Source organism: Trachemys scripta, chromosome 2, assembly GCF_013100865.1.
Source record: "Trachemys scripta elegans isolate TJP31775 chromosome 2, CAS_Tse_1.0, whole genome shotgun sequence".
In the NCBI taxonomy this organism is placed as follows: Eukaryota; Metazoa; Chordata; order Testudines; family Emydidae; genus Trachemys; species Trachemys scripta.
In genome coordinates this window covers 70496314-70513584 of record NC_048299.1, presented here as the reverse complement: position 1 = coordinate 70513584, position 17271 = coordinate 70496314, and the positions used below count along the sequence as shown (strand labels likewise).

General features: G+C 38.6%; 1 protein-coding gene across 1 annotated transcript in view; it reads right to left on the bottom strand.

Annotated features, from left to right (window-relative positions):
* Positions 1-351: 351 nt before the first annotated feature.
* The window catches only part of ZCWPW2 (zinc finger CW-type and PWWP domain containing 2), a 109670-nt gene continuing 92750 nt past the window's right edge, over positions 352-17271 (bottom strand). The window contains exon 8 of the mRNA XM_034759384.1: positions 352-525. Within this exon, the coding sequence (XP_034615275.1) occupies positions 352-525 (174 nt within the window). The remainder of the gene's footprint in view (positions 526-17271) is intronic.

Here is a 17271-nt window from a genome sequence, read left to right as displayed (position 1 = left end):
TATGAAGATCCACCATCTTGCCAGAATCCCTCCAGAATTCAAGATGTGTTCAGAATCACTACATCAAGCTTATTTGCTTTTATTTTTAAATCTAGTTTTCAGTTATTTACAATTTGTTTCAAGCCTTAATAAAATATTCCATGTAAATAACAATAAAATTATAAATGGGTATTTACTTTTAAATCTCTCCTATCAACTTGAAAATATATTTTACTTTTGTTAGCAATGTTATCAGGTAACATTTAACATTAAATTAAAATAACTGCCTTTGTAACTATGCAAATTATTCACTTAAGAATCTATGACTAAATGGAAAAGTGGATAGAGAGGTTCCTTTTTTTTTTTTAAGTGCTACAAGCTATCTTGGAATTCAGCCATTAAAGAATCTATTTCTTTAAACGTGTTGCTTATGTTCTCAATACATTCCCCAGCCCTGAAAGCTAACCCATCAATAATAATACAATCCTCTTGGGTGTAGTTTTCCATTGGACTTCCTTCAGTACTCTCTGTGCTGCATTTCGTTACCTGAAAAGCAAATATACATTCTCTAGATGCATTACATTAAATTTAAAAACAACAACATTAAGCAGTATGCTTTGTTATCAAGTTCAGTCAACATGTCAACAATCTATAGTCCAAATATATGTAAAACTCTCATCACAAGCAGTCAAAGGGTGAATTTGCCTGGACATACTTTTCGGTAAATGTAAAGCATCTGGAGGAATATAGTGGTATGTCTATATGAGCAATACGCGGTAAGCTGAGGTATTAATCTACATCACTTCCAGTAGGCCATGCACTAACTGTCCGTGTGGACCCTACTGATGCACAGTAAAAAAATCCCTAGTGCACTTTGATGTACTGCTGTTTCAAACCACAACACGCCAATGCACTTGAAACTTTTAGTGCCCATGGACACTTAGTGCATGACATGCTGGAGCACTGTAGATTTACACCACCGCTTACTGCACAGTAAGTCCTCCTGTAGACGTGCCCTTAATAAACCAAAATCTCTTCTATTATATTGTCATTTTACTGAGATCTTAATATGTGAAGCTTAAATGTAAGAACCACTTTCTACCAAAAATACTGTAAAATGTATCTCAAACCAAAGGGAAGCAATGCTACTCTTCACTATGCAACCTGTAGATTATCAAACTATGGACAAAGACCCCCAAATGAATGTATGTGTCAAGGCACTGCCTCTGCAGTATTCTCCTCAACTTCAGATACAGAAGCTTCTCTAAGTCTTAGGCACTATGGTTCTTAAGAGGGAACTAAAGAGGTAGACTAGTTAAGTGAGAAAATTTGTCTGTCTTACCCAGAAAATTTCATTCTGGGTAGAGATATGAGTCCATAAATTCAATAGTGAGGGTTCTACAGTCTCCCTGCTATAGGAGGTGGAGTCAGGTGTTCTGATTGGCTGAGCTGACTCTCCAGGTAACTCCTCCCACTGAATAGCTTCTCCAGAGAGTTGCTTCCAAAGCTGCTATCGAATTTGAATAAAACACTTTCGCATATTAACAGTAGCAAAAAAATCTGCCCAGCATCTAAGGATTAGAACAGTCTAACCTGACAAAAACACATTAACTGGGGTAACCCCAAGGGTCATTGATTTAACATAAGAATACTGTTATCCTTCAGCTCTCCCTAAAAAGGAAAGAAAACAATGCAACATTACTGAACAATAACCTCCCGAAAGAAGGAGATGAAAAAATACAGGGTGGGATGAATTCATGGACCTATCCCCCTATCCAGAACAATAATTTCCAGGTGAGACAATTTTTTTCATTTTCACTTCGAGAAAATGTTCATAAATTCAGTAGTCATCCGATTTTTTAGCAGTACTACCAACCCACCTCCATCACTACCAATTGTTGGGTTGGCTAAGAGTGAGCTATGGCTTAGAAAATCCTCCTACAAAAGTCTGCTTCACCCAACTGAAGTCTATTAATCTTACAGAAATTAGCCAACATATGCAGGGATACCCAAGATTGTTGCCCTGCAAAACTGTCCATATGGTGCACTGGACTGAATGGCCCGTGAAGCTGCCATTGCCTTCTTGGAATGGGCTTTAAACTTGAATGAGAGAGATTACCCTTAGCTTTACATTTCTTGGAAAATCTCCCCCCTTCCAATATACCTTGCTATGGAGGACCTGGAATTTTTCCGTCCCTTAGCTATGTGGTATTTTACAATGAACAAAGTGGAAGCTTTACTAAAGGATTTTGTACTGTAAACATAAATCTTAATTTGCTTTCTAGACATCTAAGATGTGCAAAACCCTTTCTTTTGGGTGGTCTGGATTTGGGAAAAAGAGGAGAGTGAATCTCCTGGGATTAGGGGAAGAAGGAAATGATCTCAGGAATGGATGATGGGTCTGTCTGTCCAACCACCCTTTCATTATAGAAAAAACATAATTTTAAGGGAGAACAGAGAAGGTTCTCAACTCTGATACCCTTCACGTGGGTGTTATGGCCACCAGAAAGGTGATTTTAATTGTCAGGAAATATAGTGACCCTTCGGAGAGTGGATCAAAAATTGACACCCGATCCCCTCAAAAGCATTTAATATTAGAAAAGATCCCATGGAGCTACCCTTGAATAGAAGGAGGTATGATAAGAGCAGGAGCATTGATGATTTATTTGTTTGTGTGTTTTATGTGTTGGTGATGGGGTCAGATAGGTTGAGCTTGGGCTGCCAGAACTAAGCCTATAACCAATGCTTGAGGTGTAAGTGAGTTGTACGGTTGCCCCTGAGACCGGCCTTCCTGTAAGAAATTCTAGGAGCAATTTAACCAGTCTTGATCCTGCTATGTATCCTTTTGATGACCACCAAAAATCAAATCTTCTCCATATTATTGCATACCAAGAGCTGGTGGAAAACTTTCTGGATTTCAGTATGACTGAAACGCTGTCACTGGGTTATTTTAGTTTGAGGATTTGTTGGATTTTGTTTGTTTTGTTCTGTTTTAAGGTGACCTCTCAATAACCAGGCAGTCAAGTTGAGATGCCAGGTTGTGATGGAACAGATGGTCCTGGGACAGTGGATCCGGCATGGATTGTAATGTTAGTGGAGGGTCACTGACCTCTCCACTGTTGTCTGCATACCTGTTAGATGGTGCATATTATCATAGAAAAAAGAGGTAATGCATATAGCAGAGCCCTTTGCCATACCTAGGAGAAAGCATCAACTTCCCTGGGCCGACAATCTCCCCTCCTGGCATAGAAGTTGTTCGTCTTGGAATTGAGCTGGATGGAAAGGGATCCCATGTTGGTTTCCTAAAGGTCTGGGATATGCGATCAAACTCTCTCTGGTGGAGACACCATTCCCCGTTTTGTGGCTGAGCAATCCACTGTGGAATTGTTTCCCTTTGATATGAATGGCTAGAACTGACATATTTCTCTCAGCCCACCCAAAGAAAGTTGTGGCTTACACCTGTAATGAGCTCAATCTTGTGCCCTCCACCCATTTATATATGCTATGGCATTTGTGCTGACTGTGAATACAAGTATGTGTCTGGAATTTAAATGGGGTAGGAGTGCCTGAAGGACTAGGTGAATCACCTGCACTTTGAAGCAGTTTATGATGTACTGAGATTCTATCTGTGACCACTGTCCTTGTATCATGTTGAGATGTGCAAGCTCCCCATCCTTCCAAGCTGGCATCCATTATTATGGTGTCTCTCAGTGGTTCTGCCAAGTGGAGACTGTCTGTGAATCTTGCCAGATGTAACCACCATCTGAGGGACCTTTTACTGTGGAGGGAAATCTTACAGTGTGTGAGCTGGAATTGTGAATGTGAGTAGGGAAATAGGTAGTACTGCAGGCACCTGAAATGAAATTTTGCCCATGACAGTAGGCATATGCATGAAATTAAGATGACTAGAAGTCATAGTAAGACTTTCATGAGGGAACATAGACTAGGAAGAATGTTTTATATTTGCTCCACGATCCATGCTTGTCTTTTACTGGAGAGAAAGGCTCTGCAGAGTGTGGTGTCCAGCCAAACCCCCAGTTGTTCTGTCTAGGGATGAGCTGGCTTTTCTCCAAATTGATTATAAATGCATGTTGTTGAAGGATGTGTACTGTCAGTTGAGTGTCTCTGATTTCTATATGAAGGGAGCTCTTATCAGAATGTTAATGAGAAAAAGGGTACAGATGTACCCCTTGCTGACATAGAGATGCCCCTATTACCTTCAGCACCCATGACTACCCTGAGGGCAGTGGCAATGCCAAAAAGAAGGGCTTTTGTACTCCGTGTACAGAGTACCACAAGGAAATTTAAAATACTGTCTGTGGCCACAAGAAAAGGAATGTGGAGATACACCTCCTTCAGATCCACAGAGGTTAGAATATCACTCTAGATGATAGTTGACCTGGTGGACATGAATGGGGTCCATTTTGAACTTGTGGAAGTGAATCTACTTTTTGAGAGTCACCTCTGGGTTTAATGGGCCTGCTTTTCCCCCACCTATTCTTAGAGAATATCTCTTCTCTCCCACCACCTATATGAAGCATTGTAACCCTGAAAAGGCTGCCGAGGTTAGAAAAACAGCTTAACATTTCTCTTGTGAGCGTTAACAGAGAAGAGAGATTTTGCTTTTGTCCTGTGCTTTGGATGTGGCTTTTTCTATTGGTTCCTCCCCTCCCTCCCCCCCGCCAAATTTCTCTCCAGAGTATGGGTTTGCTACCAAAAACCTGACTTTCAGAAATATCTGCCTTTCATGTCCATAGCCATAGATGCCTTCTTGCAACCACCTTGGATATCCTTGATCAGGTGGAGGACCTGAAAGCATCAAGTGAGGCATCTGAAACTAGAGCAGATTTAGGGAAATATTTTTTAAGGAGGATCCCAACCCCTTGTCCCTTTTCAGGAATGTCAGAGAGTAGAGACACAGTATAAGCAAGTATGGGTTTGCTGAAAAAAGTGGCCTCCACTGAGGCTTTCAGGGCTGCTGAGACTGCTGCATAGTCTCTGCAGAGAGCTGATTCTATTAATGCAAGTTTTGAACAGGACTTTTTTTCTAAATCAGATGCTTTATCTTCGCTGAGTTTACAATTCCATTCTTTGAGCCTTAATGGATGGGCTTGTAAGGGTCAGTTTTGAGCCCACTAGAAAATATTTTCAGGTATTTTCTGTCTTTTTAGCCTTAGCCTCATCCTCATCCCCTTTTTAATCTCTTATGGCTGAGTGCTCATGGGAGATATCCCAACAAGAATAACAGTCTTACACAGAATAGACTTGAAAAAATGTGCAGGAAAGAACAGTTCTGGGGATCTTCTAGGATTTCTTTGCTTTATATCTGCATGTGTGACCCTAACTCCAGAGGGAGGAATAGCAAGAGAGAGGGCTGAGGATTTGGAGTCATAAGAGTCTGTATGGACAGCCAAAGCCTACACTTTTCCACTGAAGAGACTCTAAGATGGCTACCAAGAAGACAGGCCCAGAGCCTATTCTAAAATGGCAGCCTGTGGCCACTGCAACCCCTCTACAAAGGAAGAGGAGACAGAAGTGGGAATACTAATTTTTCAGTGCTGCCAGTGGTTCTTGAGACCCCTAAGGAACAGAGGGGATGTCCTGACCACAGCACACCCACTGGCAGGGACAAAGGGAGGTCCTTGCAACTCTCACAGCCCCCTGCCATGATCCTTTGATGAGGGGTGGGGAGGGATGGAGTGAAGGTGACTGGGGTCCTGCACTTGTACCATGCACCAGTTCTGTTGACTGGCACTCCTAGGGCCTCCATAGTTCACCCAGCGATGGGGCCTAGTTTGCATCAGTGGCTGCAGATTGAGCGCCGGTGTCCTTGGCTGTTTTTCAGCTCCTGGTGGCTTCCGCAGTGCACACTCCTGCAGTGGGATACCTGGCAATGTGGCCTGGTCCATGTCAGTAGCAAGACATTGGGTTCTGGTGTTCTGTGGCACTTTCTTCAGCGCCTTGTCTTACTGGGGCCCTCATTTGCCTGTGGCACTATCCTATGAGGCAGCCCAACAGCCTGCTTTTCAATCCGGGTAGCACCAAGTTTGGAAGAACAAAAGAAACTTTTTGCCTTCAATACACTCAGCCCTTATCCTAACCCTTCTTTCAAGCTTTTTCAGCCAATATCAGGGATAATCTGTGGGGAGAGATTGGAGCTCTGTGAGGTGAATTTGAATTGCCCTTAAAAAGACAGTAACCCTGTACAAAGAAAAAAAATGCAGAGAGCTGAGGGAAAAATAACCTAGAAAAACAGGAAAAAGAAGAAAAAAATAATCAGGCTATGGCCAAATTACAGATGTCCTAACTCTTCACCTGCTTCACTTGTGGGGGCAGAGAAAATTCTGGAGGGGTTCTTAAGTGGAAGAAGTTATCTGGAGAGTCAGCCTGACCATCAAACCATCTGACTCTGCTACTGATAAAATGGAGACTGAAGAACCTATCACTATTGAATTTATGGACCCAACCCCCAAAGTGAGAACAACTGTTTGTGTACGACATAGTCCTTGGGAATCAGATGCATTTGTAATAAGACAGGAGCTCCTTCCTCATACTCCTAAATTGGGTGACAGTCCACTGCAAATGAGTGGAGCTGCCATTGGGAACGGGGCACCAAAGGAACAGCAGACAAGTTCAGATGTTCCTGTCCCCTGAGGGTGTCCTGAGATTTATATGGATTTCAAGGCATTTGTAGTGTCCAGGGGTTGGACACTTTGTCCACAGGTAGAAGCTATCCGCCCTCACCTTCTCCCATTTCTAACTGAACGATTTGGAAAGCACTCATGTCATTTCCAAAATTATAATGGGCATATCTGAGTCCACTCTCAGTGACATTCATCTAGCTACAAAGTGACAATTTTGTAGTACAGACAGTATAACATTTCAATAAAATCAAGTTTTCACTTTGCTTTAATATTAAACAATCCTACAACTAATTTTAATATTTAATATATAATTTCAAGCCATTGCTTTTTAAGATTTTTCAACTAGTGTTAAAGCAGAATGGACATTTGTTTTGTTTATAGCCCCAACTCAGGGCTTCCAGACTTCCAGTAAGATTTAAGCATGATATGCACCACTACTACTATTAGGCTCATAAATGCTGATTGTCATAAAATGTTTAAATGCTTTGAAACTCTTTATTCATGGTAATTGTTTCTTATCTTTTAAATTTGTAGACTGGGAGGCTAAACAAAATGTAAAATTTTCTTGTATGCTACACAAACTGATGTTAGAAAACTATAGCAGGAACAGAATGATATAAAACAGTATTGGATGAGAGATTCTGGAATGGGCAAGAACAAGAGAGGCCACTGATTTGTGGAATGTAGCACATTTATAATGCTGGACAGCATTCTGTGGGATGCTGAAGGTCAATAAACAAAATGGTAATTCTACAGCCCATTTTTCATTTTAAGAGAATATTAAAACATTGGATAAATGAGTGTAGGACATGAGAGGAAGGTAGGAGAGCCTTCAACTAATGCTGACCTATTCCAGTTTCATCAGAGAGGCATTTAAGGAGTGGCCAACTTTCTAAACAAATTTTAGGTGACCTTTCCTCATACTGTTGCATTCGCATACTCTTTCTCAGGAAGCATGAACATAGCCTGAGGAATGTAGCTTAATTTTTTTATAATAAAATTTTAAGTAATTTGAATAAGATGTTCTTATGCTACTCTTGAAGACTTATGCCAAAAGCTCAGATATACATTATTATCTACTGGAGAATATAGCTTCAATACTTTTATCAGATACTCATTTGACAGGCTCATCATATACCCAATCCTCTTTTTCCTTTTGGGTACAAATTTTGTATTCAGTAAAAGGCTATTCAGGGAAAACTGGAAAGAAAAGAACATTTATAGAGGAAGCAATGTATTTAGTTAATATTTTTCTCTTCTTTTTGTTATTAAAATTTTGATGGAGATTTCCATGTTGAAAAATGAGGGGTGGAGGTTAAATGAAAATTTTCTCCTTCCCAACTTAGTTTACCTTGTTCTAGATCTTACAGTGAAATCTATTTTGTTTGTCATAACACAATCTGCTGCCACAGAAATGATTGTGATTTCAAATTCAGCATTTTAGATCTAACCCTTTCACCTGTATTCTTTATGTGAGTGAGTACAGTATAAAAGACTCCCTTTTGCTGTGCTTTTTTCCCCCTGAGTTTTGGCCCCATATGCTGGACAATATTTTAGGTCAAAATGCCTTTAGAACCACTGGTTCCATATCTATGGAAGGTGTTGTATTCAGAAAAATGATGTTTAGTACCCCACACCATGACTGTCATTTTGTCCATATTTTGGAGGAGGAAATTTGCCTGTTGAGGCAATGCTTTAGGTCAAACTGCTTTTCATCAACACATGTTGGCACAAATAGACAATTCACTGTATCTTGTAAAAGGCAGAAAAGAAGATGTCCCAGAGGCTTCAAAAAGTGCATAGACTAATCTATGATATCTTTTGTGAACATGCACATACAATTACTGTGTTGTCCGTTTGGGTAAGGACCAAGCACGGCTAGTACGTGAGATCTGTTCAGAGATTCCCTAAATGCTACCAGGTCCTGCAGCATCCTTAAAAGCCCCCTTGTCTTTTCTAGCCCATGAAAGCTTATGCCCAAATAAATGTGTTAGTCTCTAAGGTGCCACAAGGACTCCTCATTTTTTTTTTTTTTTTTTTTGGTCTTTTTCAGTAATTCAGCTGAGCAGATGGCCCAAGAATCTTCACAAACTGAATGGAAAAATAAAGCTTGCCCAAGAAAGTAACCATACTCCCATAAAAGAAAGCAGGCAATGAAGAGTCTATCCATTGGGATGGAAAGGAAAGGCATATTCTCTGCATCCAAGTTGTAAACAATATAGGAAAGACAGACTAGAGCAAAGAGGTGTGGGAATAGCACTGCATATAAAGATTTCCATAGAATCCAGTGAGATAACAGTTCTGAGTGGAGAAGACTCCTTCTGTTTCATTAGTATCTATCTAAAGCCTATCTAAAGTCAGACATTTTAAAATCAGAAGATCCAGATAACTTGTGTCCGAGAGTTTAAAAGAGCTGTCAGAGGAGCTTTAATTTAAGACCATTAATGATGATTTTCAATAAATCCTGGAATACAGGGGAAGTTCCAGAAGACTGGAAGAAATCTAATGTTGTGCCAATATTTAAAAAGGGTAAATGGAATGGCCCGGGTAATAAACATGGGTTTATGGAAAATAGATCCTGTCTAACTTAATATCTTTTTTTGATTAAATTACATTTTGGTTGATAAAGGTAATCGTGTTGATGTAACAGACTTCTGTACTGCATTGGACTTGGTACCATACAGCATTTTCAGTAAAAAAAAAAAAAAAAAAAAAGATAAAAAATTAACATGGCACTTGTTAAATGGATCAAAAGATGGCTAACTGATAGCTCTCAAAATAATTCTAAATGGGGAATCATCATTGAGCGGGTGTGGTCTAGTGGAGTCCCACAGGGATCTATTCTTGGTCCTATACTATTTAACATTTTTATAAATTACCTGGAAGAAAACATAAAATCATCACTGATAAAGTTTAAAGGTGACACACAAATTGGGGGAGTGGTAAATAATGAAGAGGACAGGTCACTGAAACAGAGGAATCTGGTTCTCTTGGTAAATGAGGCACAAGCAAACAATATGTATTTTAATGTGGCTAAATGTATACATCTATGAACAAAGAATGTAGGCCATATTTCCAGGATGGGTGACTCTATCCTGTGATGCAGTGACTCTGAAAAAGATTTGAGGGTCATGGTGGAAAATCGACTGAACATGACCTCCCAGTGCGATGCTATGGCTAAAAGGGTCAATGCAGTCCTTGGGTACATAAAGAGGGGGATCTTGAATAGGAATAGAGAAGTTATTTTACCTCTGTAATTTGCACTGGTGTGATTGCTACTGGAATACTCTGTCCAGTTCTGGTGTCCACAATTCAAGAAGGATATTGAAAAATTGGAGATGGTTCAGAAAGCCACAAGAATGATTAAGGGATTAGAAAACTAGAGTCAAGGAGCTAAATCTATTTATCATAACAAAGAGAAGATTAAGTGATGACTTGATTATAGTCAATAAGTACCTACATGGGGAACAATATTAAACAATAGGCTCGTCAATCTAGCAGAGAAAGGTATAACATGATCAAGTGGCTGGAAGTCAAAGCTAGACAAATTCAGACTGGAAATAAGGCATACATTTTAACAGTGACAGTAATTAATCAGTGGAACAAGTTATTAAGTGTTGTGGTAGATTCCCCACCACTGATAATTTTAAAATCAAGATTGGATGTTTTTCTAAAAGATCTGCTCTATGAATTATTTTGGGGAACTTCTATAGCTGTATTATACAGGAGGTCATATTAGATTATAACAATGGTCCCTTCTCATCTTTGCATCAGTGAATCTAAGAATACAAATACAAAACTGTAAGAACATAAATATAGTAGGAAAACAAGAAGTCAATCAATGTGGCTATATAGCAAGGTTCAAGAGGCTTTTTGATCCAAACAGAAATCCTTCAAACTTTGGAAATCTGATCCTAGTGAAGCCAATAAACAGAAGCATAAACTACAGTAGGCAACAAGTGTAAGGGAAATTAGAAGGGCCAAACTGGATTTTGAAGAGCAAATAGCTAAAGGCATAAAACAAAAATAACGAGAGACTCTTTAATTATAAGAGAAGCAGGAAGCTGATGAAAGAACTGGTAGGTATGCAATTAAGAGAGCAATTCAGGAAGATACAGGCATTGCTGAGAAGCTCACTGCACTCTTCATTGCAGTCTTCACGGCTGAGAATTCTGGGAAGATATCTACCCCTCACCTGCTCTTTTCTGTTACTAAAGATGAGGCAGTCTCAGAGACTGAGTTATCAGAAGAGGAAATGGAGCAAACCGATCATTTAAAATGTGTTAAGTCACCAGGCCCAATGGAGTACATCCAAGAATTCTGAAGAAGTTTAAGTGTGAAGTAGATGAGCTGTTAAAAAATATGCAAGCTCTCATTAAAAACAGCCACTGTTCCAAAGGATTGGAGGGTAGCAAATGATTTACCTATATTTTAAAAGGGTTCTATGGGTTTCTTTAAAGGAAAACAGTGTGTTTCACTAAACTCTTAGAATGAAGAGGTTAGTGAATAAAAGAGTCAATAAAATAGTGGAAAAAGGAGAACCACTTGACATAGTTTATTTAAACTTCCAAAAAGCCTTTGACAAGGTCCCTCAAAAGAAGCTACTAAAGAAGCTAAGTAGTTTTGGAGTGAAAAACAAAGTATTGTCATGGATCAAAACTTGGCTAGGAGACAGAAAGCAAAATGCAGGATTACATGATCAATTTTCATCATGGCAAAAAGTTAACAATGGTGTGCCTCAAGGTTCTATACTTGGTCCTCTATCAATATATTTATTAATTATCTGGAAAGTTGGGGTGGGCAGTGAGGTAGCAAAATTTCCAGATGATGCAAAGTTTAATCAGGATCAGAAGGGACTGTGGGGAACTTCAGACAAGCCAGGTGAATGAGCAACACAATGGTAAATGAAATTCAATGTTGATAAATGCAAAATAATGCATATTAGAGTGGAAACTTTAAAGAATTGATACACCTTTCAGGGTTCTAAGTTGTTGGAGAAAAACTGAGTTCGCACTCTCTACTTCCACAAAGTTAACTGTATCAAGTCAAGAAAGTACCATTATAGACAGCTCAATGAATACCTCTGCTCCTGTGGTCAATAAATCTAAAAAGATGTTAGGATAAGGACCAGAATGGTGAATAACACAAAGAATATTATAATGCCTTTATATAAATATATGGTGCAGCCTTATCCATTTCAAAAAGGATATTGCAGAATTAGAGGGAATTCAGAGAAGAGTGACAAAAATGCTACAGGTCTGTCAAGAACAGAGATTGAAAAGACTGAGACTGTTTACCTTAGAAAGGAGAAAAATGATCAGATACACAATAAAAGTATGTAGAACAATGAATGGTATAGAGAACGCAGATCAGAAATTTCTGTTCTCCTTGTCTCATAATAATAATAAAGAACAATGGAGATAATCAATTAAATTAAAAGGTGAAAATTCAAAATCAAGAAAAGGAAGTACTTTATAAAACTAACCTCTGGAACTTATTGCCACAGGAATAAACTGAGGTCAAGAACATGAGATTGAAAAAGACTGGATATTTATATGGATATCAAGGATATCCAGAGTTTTCATAATTAATTATAAAAAGTTTGGAAAGGATATTAAACTTTGTGCTTCAGGGATTAGGATGAAAGCTGGTGCCTGATTCACAAAGGTATTTAGGTACCTAAAGATTAATATAGGTACCTAGAGGAATTTACAAAAGCACCTAAGCAGATAAGGTGGGAGTTAGCTCACCTACTTATGTGCTTTTATAAACACCACTAAGAGGTATCTGTATCTTTAGGCACCTAAATACCTTTTTAATCTATCCCTAATGCAGAGGGCAGATTATCCCACATTGGACCACTACAGGGTTCTTAACCTTCCTCTGAAGCATCTGGTCTAGGCCACTATCAACAGTCAGAATACTGGACTAGATAGACCTCTGATCAACTCCTATGTTCCTAAGAAATAGTTCTCTGGTGGGGGGAGATTGGGGGACTCCGTCTTTCATCTTCAGTAGTATGGAGTGATTATCTTGGTGGAGGGTTGGGGAGGGAAGAGATGCATGGATATGGCCAGAGAATTTAAAGCTATATATAGCCAACCAGTCAAATCCCTCCCTACCCATGTCATGCAGCAGTTCTACTGAGTCTCTATAAACAGGAAAGAGGAAGTTGAAGGAGGGAGACAACTCCATCCTTCCAGATTCCATTTGCAAAGCTTATTTATATTTATCTCATAGAGGGGAGAGCCTTTGGCCCTGCACTATGACTTTATTGCAAGAGTGAATAGGAGAATTGCTAAAATGGAAAAAGCCCTTGTCTGCAAACAATTGATTTTGTAATTAGCAAGAACAATTAAGACAGACAATTTAGAGGGACATTCAGTTTATGTCAAAACTGAATAGATCTGAAAGTTTTCATATTATAGCCGTTCTTCTTTGAAGCTTTTATTAAATACACATTGCAAAATTCTCATGACAAAGTCCCACAAGGATAAACAAATAATTGTATACCATATCCCCATGAAGTACAACGTTTCTAAAGAAAAAAAAGGATGTAGTGAAGATAAACTAAGAATTTTTGCCTCAGTGCAACCCTATCCCAATTCCTTGCTTCCAAAATTTGGCTAAAATAAAAGGCTATGTGAGGCACTAGGCATATCCAATCATTTTAAGTACAAACAGGTACAAAACACTTTTCCCAGAGGAGGAGCCAATAAATATGGCCTCACCAGTTCTGAAACCATTTTGACCTAAAGAATCATCTTATCTTGCACATGGAATCAAAAACTTATAGAAAACAAAGCCAAGCAAAGGGGAGCTAAGATGCCCATAGCCCAAGAGAATCAAAGGAAGTGTTTTTTGAGAAACAACCTGAGAATTAAAAAAAGAGGCCTCTAAAGAAGACTTAATTAAGCCCTGTGTTCACTGGAGTACCAGGATACTGTTGCAAGGAGAGGGTGGAAGGGCTGTAACCTTAAATGCAGTGGCAATGCATGGAACTAATGTTCCAAAGGCTATGAAGGGAATGGAGTATCAGGGATAAAGCTTCAACGGGCTGCAGGCACTATCCCACTGAAGAAGAGCCCCATGAGAATAAAATATCCTGTGAAACTATTTCCTTTTCAAATAAAAAAGACTAACACTAGGCATAACTTATAGTATGGATGAAGGAGTATGATGCTGTGATTTAAGGGTATGTTGCTATAAATGGAGACAATGTTCTTGTAGGCAGGTGGCACTTTTCCAAAAAGGGCCATATTTTTGGCATTTAATGTACCACACTACACACATCTACATCGTGTATCAGTTGAAAGCTTGTTTTATATATGTTTATATGAGGTAGGATGTGGAACTTCCAAGTGGTACTATAAGCCTGTAAGCACAGTGAAACAATGGTACCCAAAATCAGAGTGTCATATTTTTTGCATATTTCCAGAAACATTGCAACATGACTCTGACTACAATTTTTGCTATTTTAAGTAAATTTCAACCCCTTAATGTGGTGTTTATTGGTCAAAGCTACCAAACGACGATGTATTAAAAGATTTGTGTTGGTTTTCAATGGACAAGTATTTTTTTTCATAAATGATTACACTGTTTAACAGGGCAAAAATGGCAAATATCAACATTTTGCAATATACTAACATTAAATATTTTCACATTGCATACCTTAATTGTCAAAGTATCTCACAAGTGATTATAATAATTTTCTATATTTTCAATTGAAATTTTCTGGCCATATCGGTCTCACACTTAAGTTTGTGCACCAGTAACAGTAGATGGTGTGCCCATAGTTTGTACTGCATAGAGGGTAGTTATAAATGTACATGAATTCCTAATGTAATGATTCTCCATTTATAAGCTTTTGTACATACAGTGTAGTATCTGCTTGGTAGAAGGTTTTAACTTGTAATTGCCTATGCATGCAGTACTAGCCTTTGAAATATTCTAGAAACTAACTTTTTAATTCAGTGACACTTATGCATAGGTCAGAATTAGTGTCAGATATGACAATGCACAGTTTCATATTATGAACATGCAAAAGCTAAGAGAAAAAGAAATGGCCTAACAAGAAGTAGTGAAGACAAAGTCTACAAACGAGTCCTTGCCCCTGCACTGAAGAGGTATGAAGAGCATATTACTGCCTTACAAACAATGTCATCAACAATATGACAAATTTATTTAATCCTGAATCACATCCAGAGGTGCTTATCAACATATCTACTGAACTGCATGTAATATCAGATGTAAAGAGAATCTACTGAAAATAGCAGATATTAGTGAAGAACAAATGAAGAGATTTTTGAGAGGCGTACTCGATTCTGATGGGACACAGTGTCTTCAGCCCAGTCAAGAAATCTGGCATAAAAACTTTTGATCACATGTCCAAGACGACCAAATTTAAGGTCCCTTGCAAGGGAGGGACAATCGCAGCAGCTTTCAGTCCATAAATTGTTTTCCGCGGAGCCCTACCCTTAGCAAGACAGAGATATATTTCAATGGTAACTGTTCTCTCCCAATGTGTCTAGGTCTGTGTCTATGTCCCTCTTGCATGCTGATGGAACAATGAGAAGACTAGAAAAAGCTGAATTAGGACATCTGGAAGCTCAAGCTGAAAGAATCCATAAGCTAAGAGCATGCAACAAAGAAACCACAGTGTACATCAGAGATTCCACGGTTGTCATACAAATGATGGCTGGAGACAAATTCCACAGATTTGATGAACTGGCAGCTGAGTACTTGAGGCAGGTCCTAAAAGAATTCGACAAAGCTAATACTGTAACCGAAGTCTTTGACAGATATGACAACAATAACTGAAAACTGCAGAAAGCCAGCACTGGACAGGATCTAAAGGTTGGATGCAATAGGTTGAAATAATACAGAGTCATTAACAGAAACAAATGCAAATATTTCAAAGAGGTCATTTTTACGTGTTGATGATGTCATTGTTTACCCCATTTCTATGGTAATGGCACCACTTGACAGCTCCACATCATACCTCATCTTAAAACATAACAAGCTTTCAAATGTATGTAGAGAGGGTACATTAAGATGACTAAATTGGTGGTGTCTTCTGCTTGCCTACTGAAGTGCAAGAAGTTCTGTCTCCAAGAACAATCAGAAATGAGCTGTGTTATGACAGTAAGACACTTCAAAAGACATTAAGACTCATTATGAATTCTTAGTATCTCAAAATATTTGAAAACTTCCTTCCTGGTTGTAGGTTGGAAGCACAGGCATAAGAGTGGCAATCCAATAGGGTAGATACCATTGGAAAACACCACTTTTCTATGTCAGATGTTACATTTGCCTTTCAACTCTGGTCCGTGTTGCTAACAGGTAAGCCCGTAACTGCCAGTGAAACTATAAGAAGATATAAGTGATTCTATCAATTTGCCATCAGATCACCATTCCTTGTTATCTCTTATGGTTCTGTACTTTATCAGCCCAGTGAATGTGGAGCCTATGTAGTTTATCATTACTCTTTATTTACAATCCCTGAGACAGTTTTCAATTCATGTGAGAAAACACATGTTCAATCCAATTTGGATTAATTTTCCAAGTAAGATTTTATAAGGAACAATGTATAATGTTTTAACTAATGTTCAGATATCTTATATGTAATCAATTCTCTTTTACAACTGATTTTGTAATTTGATAAAAAAGTTATCAAATTTGTTTGTTTTTTCTTTATAAATCTATGCCGTTCATTGCACATGTTTCTATTATCCTCTAGTTGCATGCAGATTTTTCTGTTAGACATCTCTTCCATTATTTAAGTAGGAAATTACATTAGATTTACTGGACAGTAGATAGAATTACATGTTAATAAGGTATTCAGCATATGCTTCCTTAGAAATAGTACCATGGTATGATCAGCCAATTTTCCCATTGGTGTATATTATTTTGGATTACCCACATAAAGAGGTTACTTACCCTACTGTAACTGTGGTTCTTTGAGATCTGTTGTCCACATGTATTCCACTTCTGGTGTGCATGCACCTATGTGGATGAGATCAGAATCTTTTTGAATAGTGCTCTACATGCCCTTTAGGACTTCATAGCTGAGGACATAAAGGGTGAGATGGATGCAACCACTCCATTTCCTTTGCCAAAACAGAATCCATATTGACAAGGACTCCGCAGTAGAAGAGAAAGTGCATTGTGGAATACATGTGGACAACACATCTTAAAGAACTACAGTTACTGTATGGTAAGTAACTGCTCTTTCTTCTTTGAGTGATTATCCACATGTATTCCACTTCTGGTGATTCACATGCAGTAATTCACATCCCATAGATGTAGTCGATTGAAACAATGATTGTAATACAGTTCTGCTAAAGCAAACATCAGATCTGAAGCCCTCTATCAAAAAGTAGTGATGAATGAAGGTGTGGACTGAACTCCAAGTAGCTGCTTTACATATCTCTGAAATTGGAACACCAAAAGAAAAACTGCAGAGGCTGCCAAGAGATCTGACAACAGCTAAGTATTTGGATTCCCTACAAGACCTCTTTCCACTCAGCTTCCCAAGAACTCAGTTCGTCTCCAGACTTCATCTCTCGGGTATCTTTATTTGGCATACAGCAATGCTACATGGAATTGATCAGTCTCAAATGCAGGGGGAGTGGATGTAGGGTACATC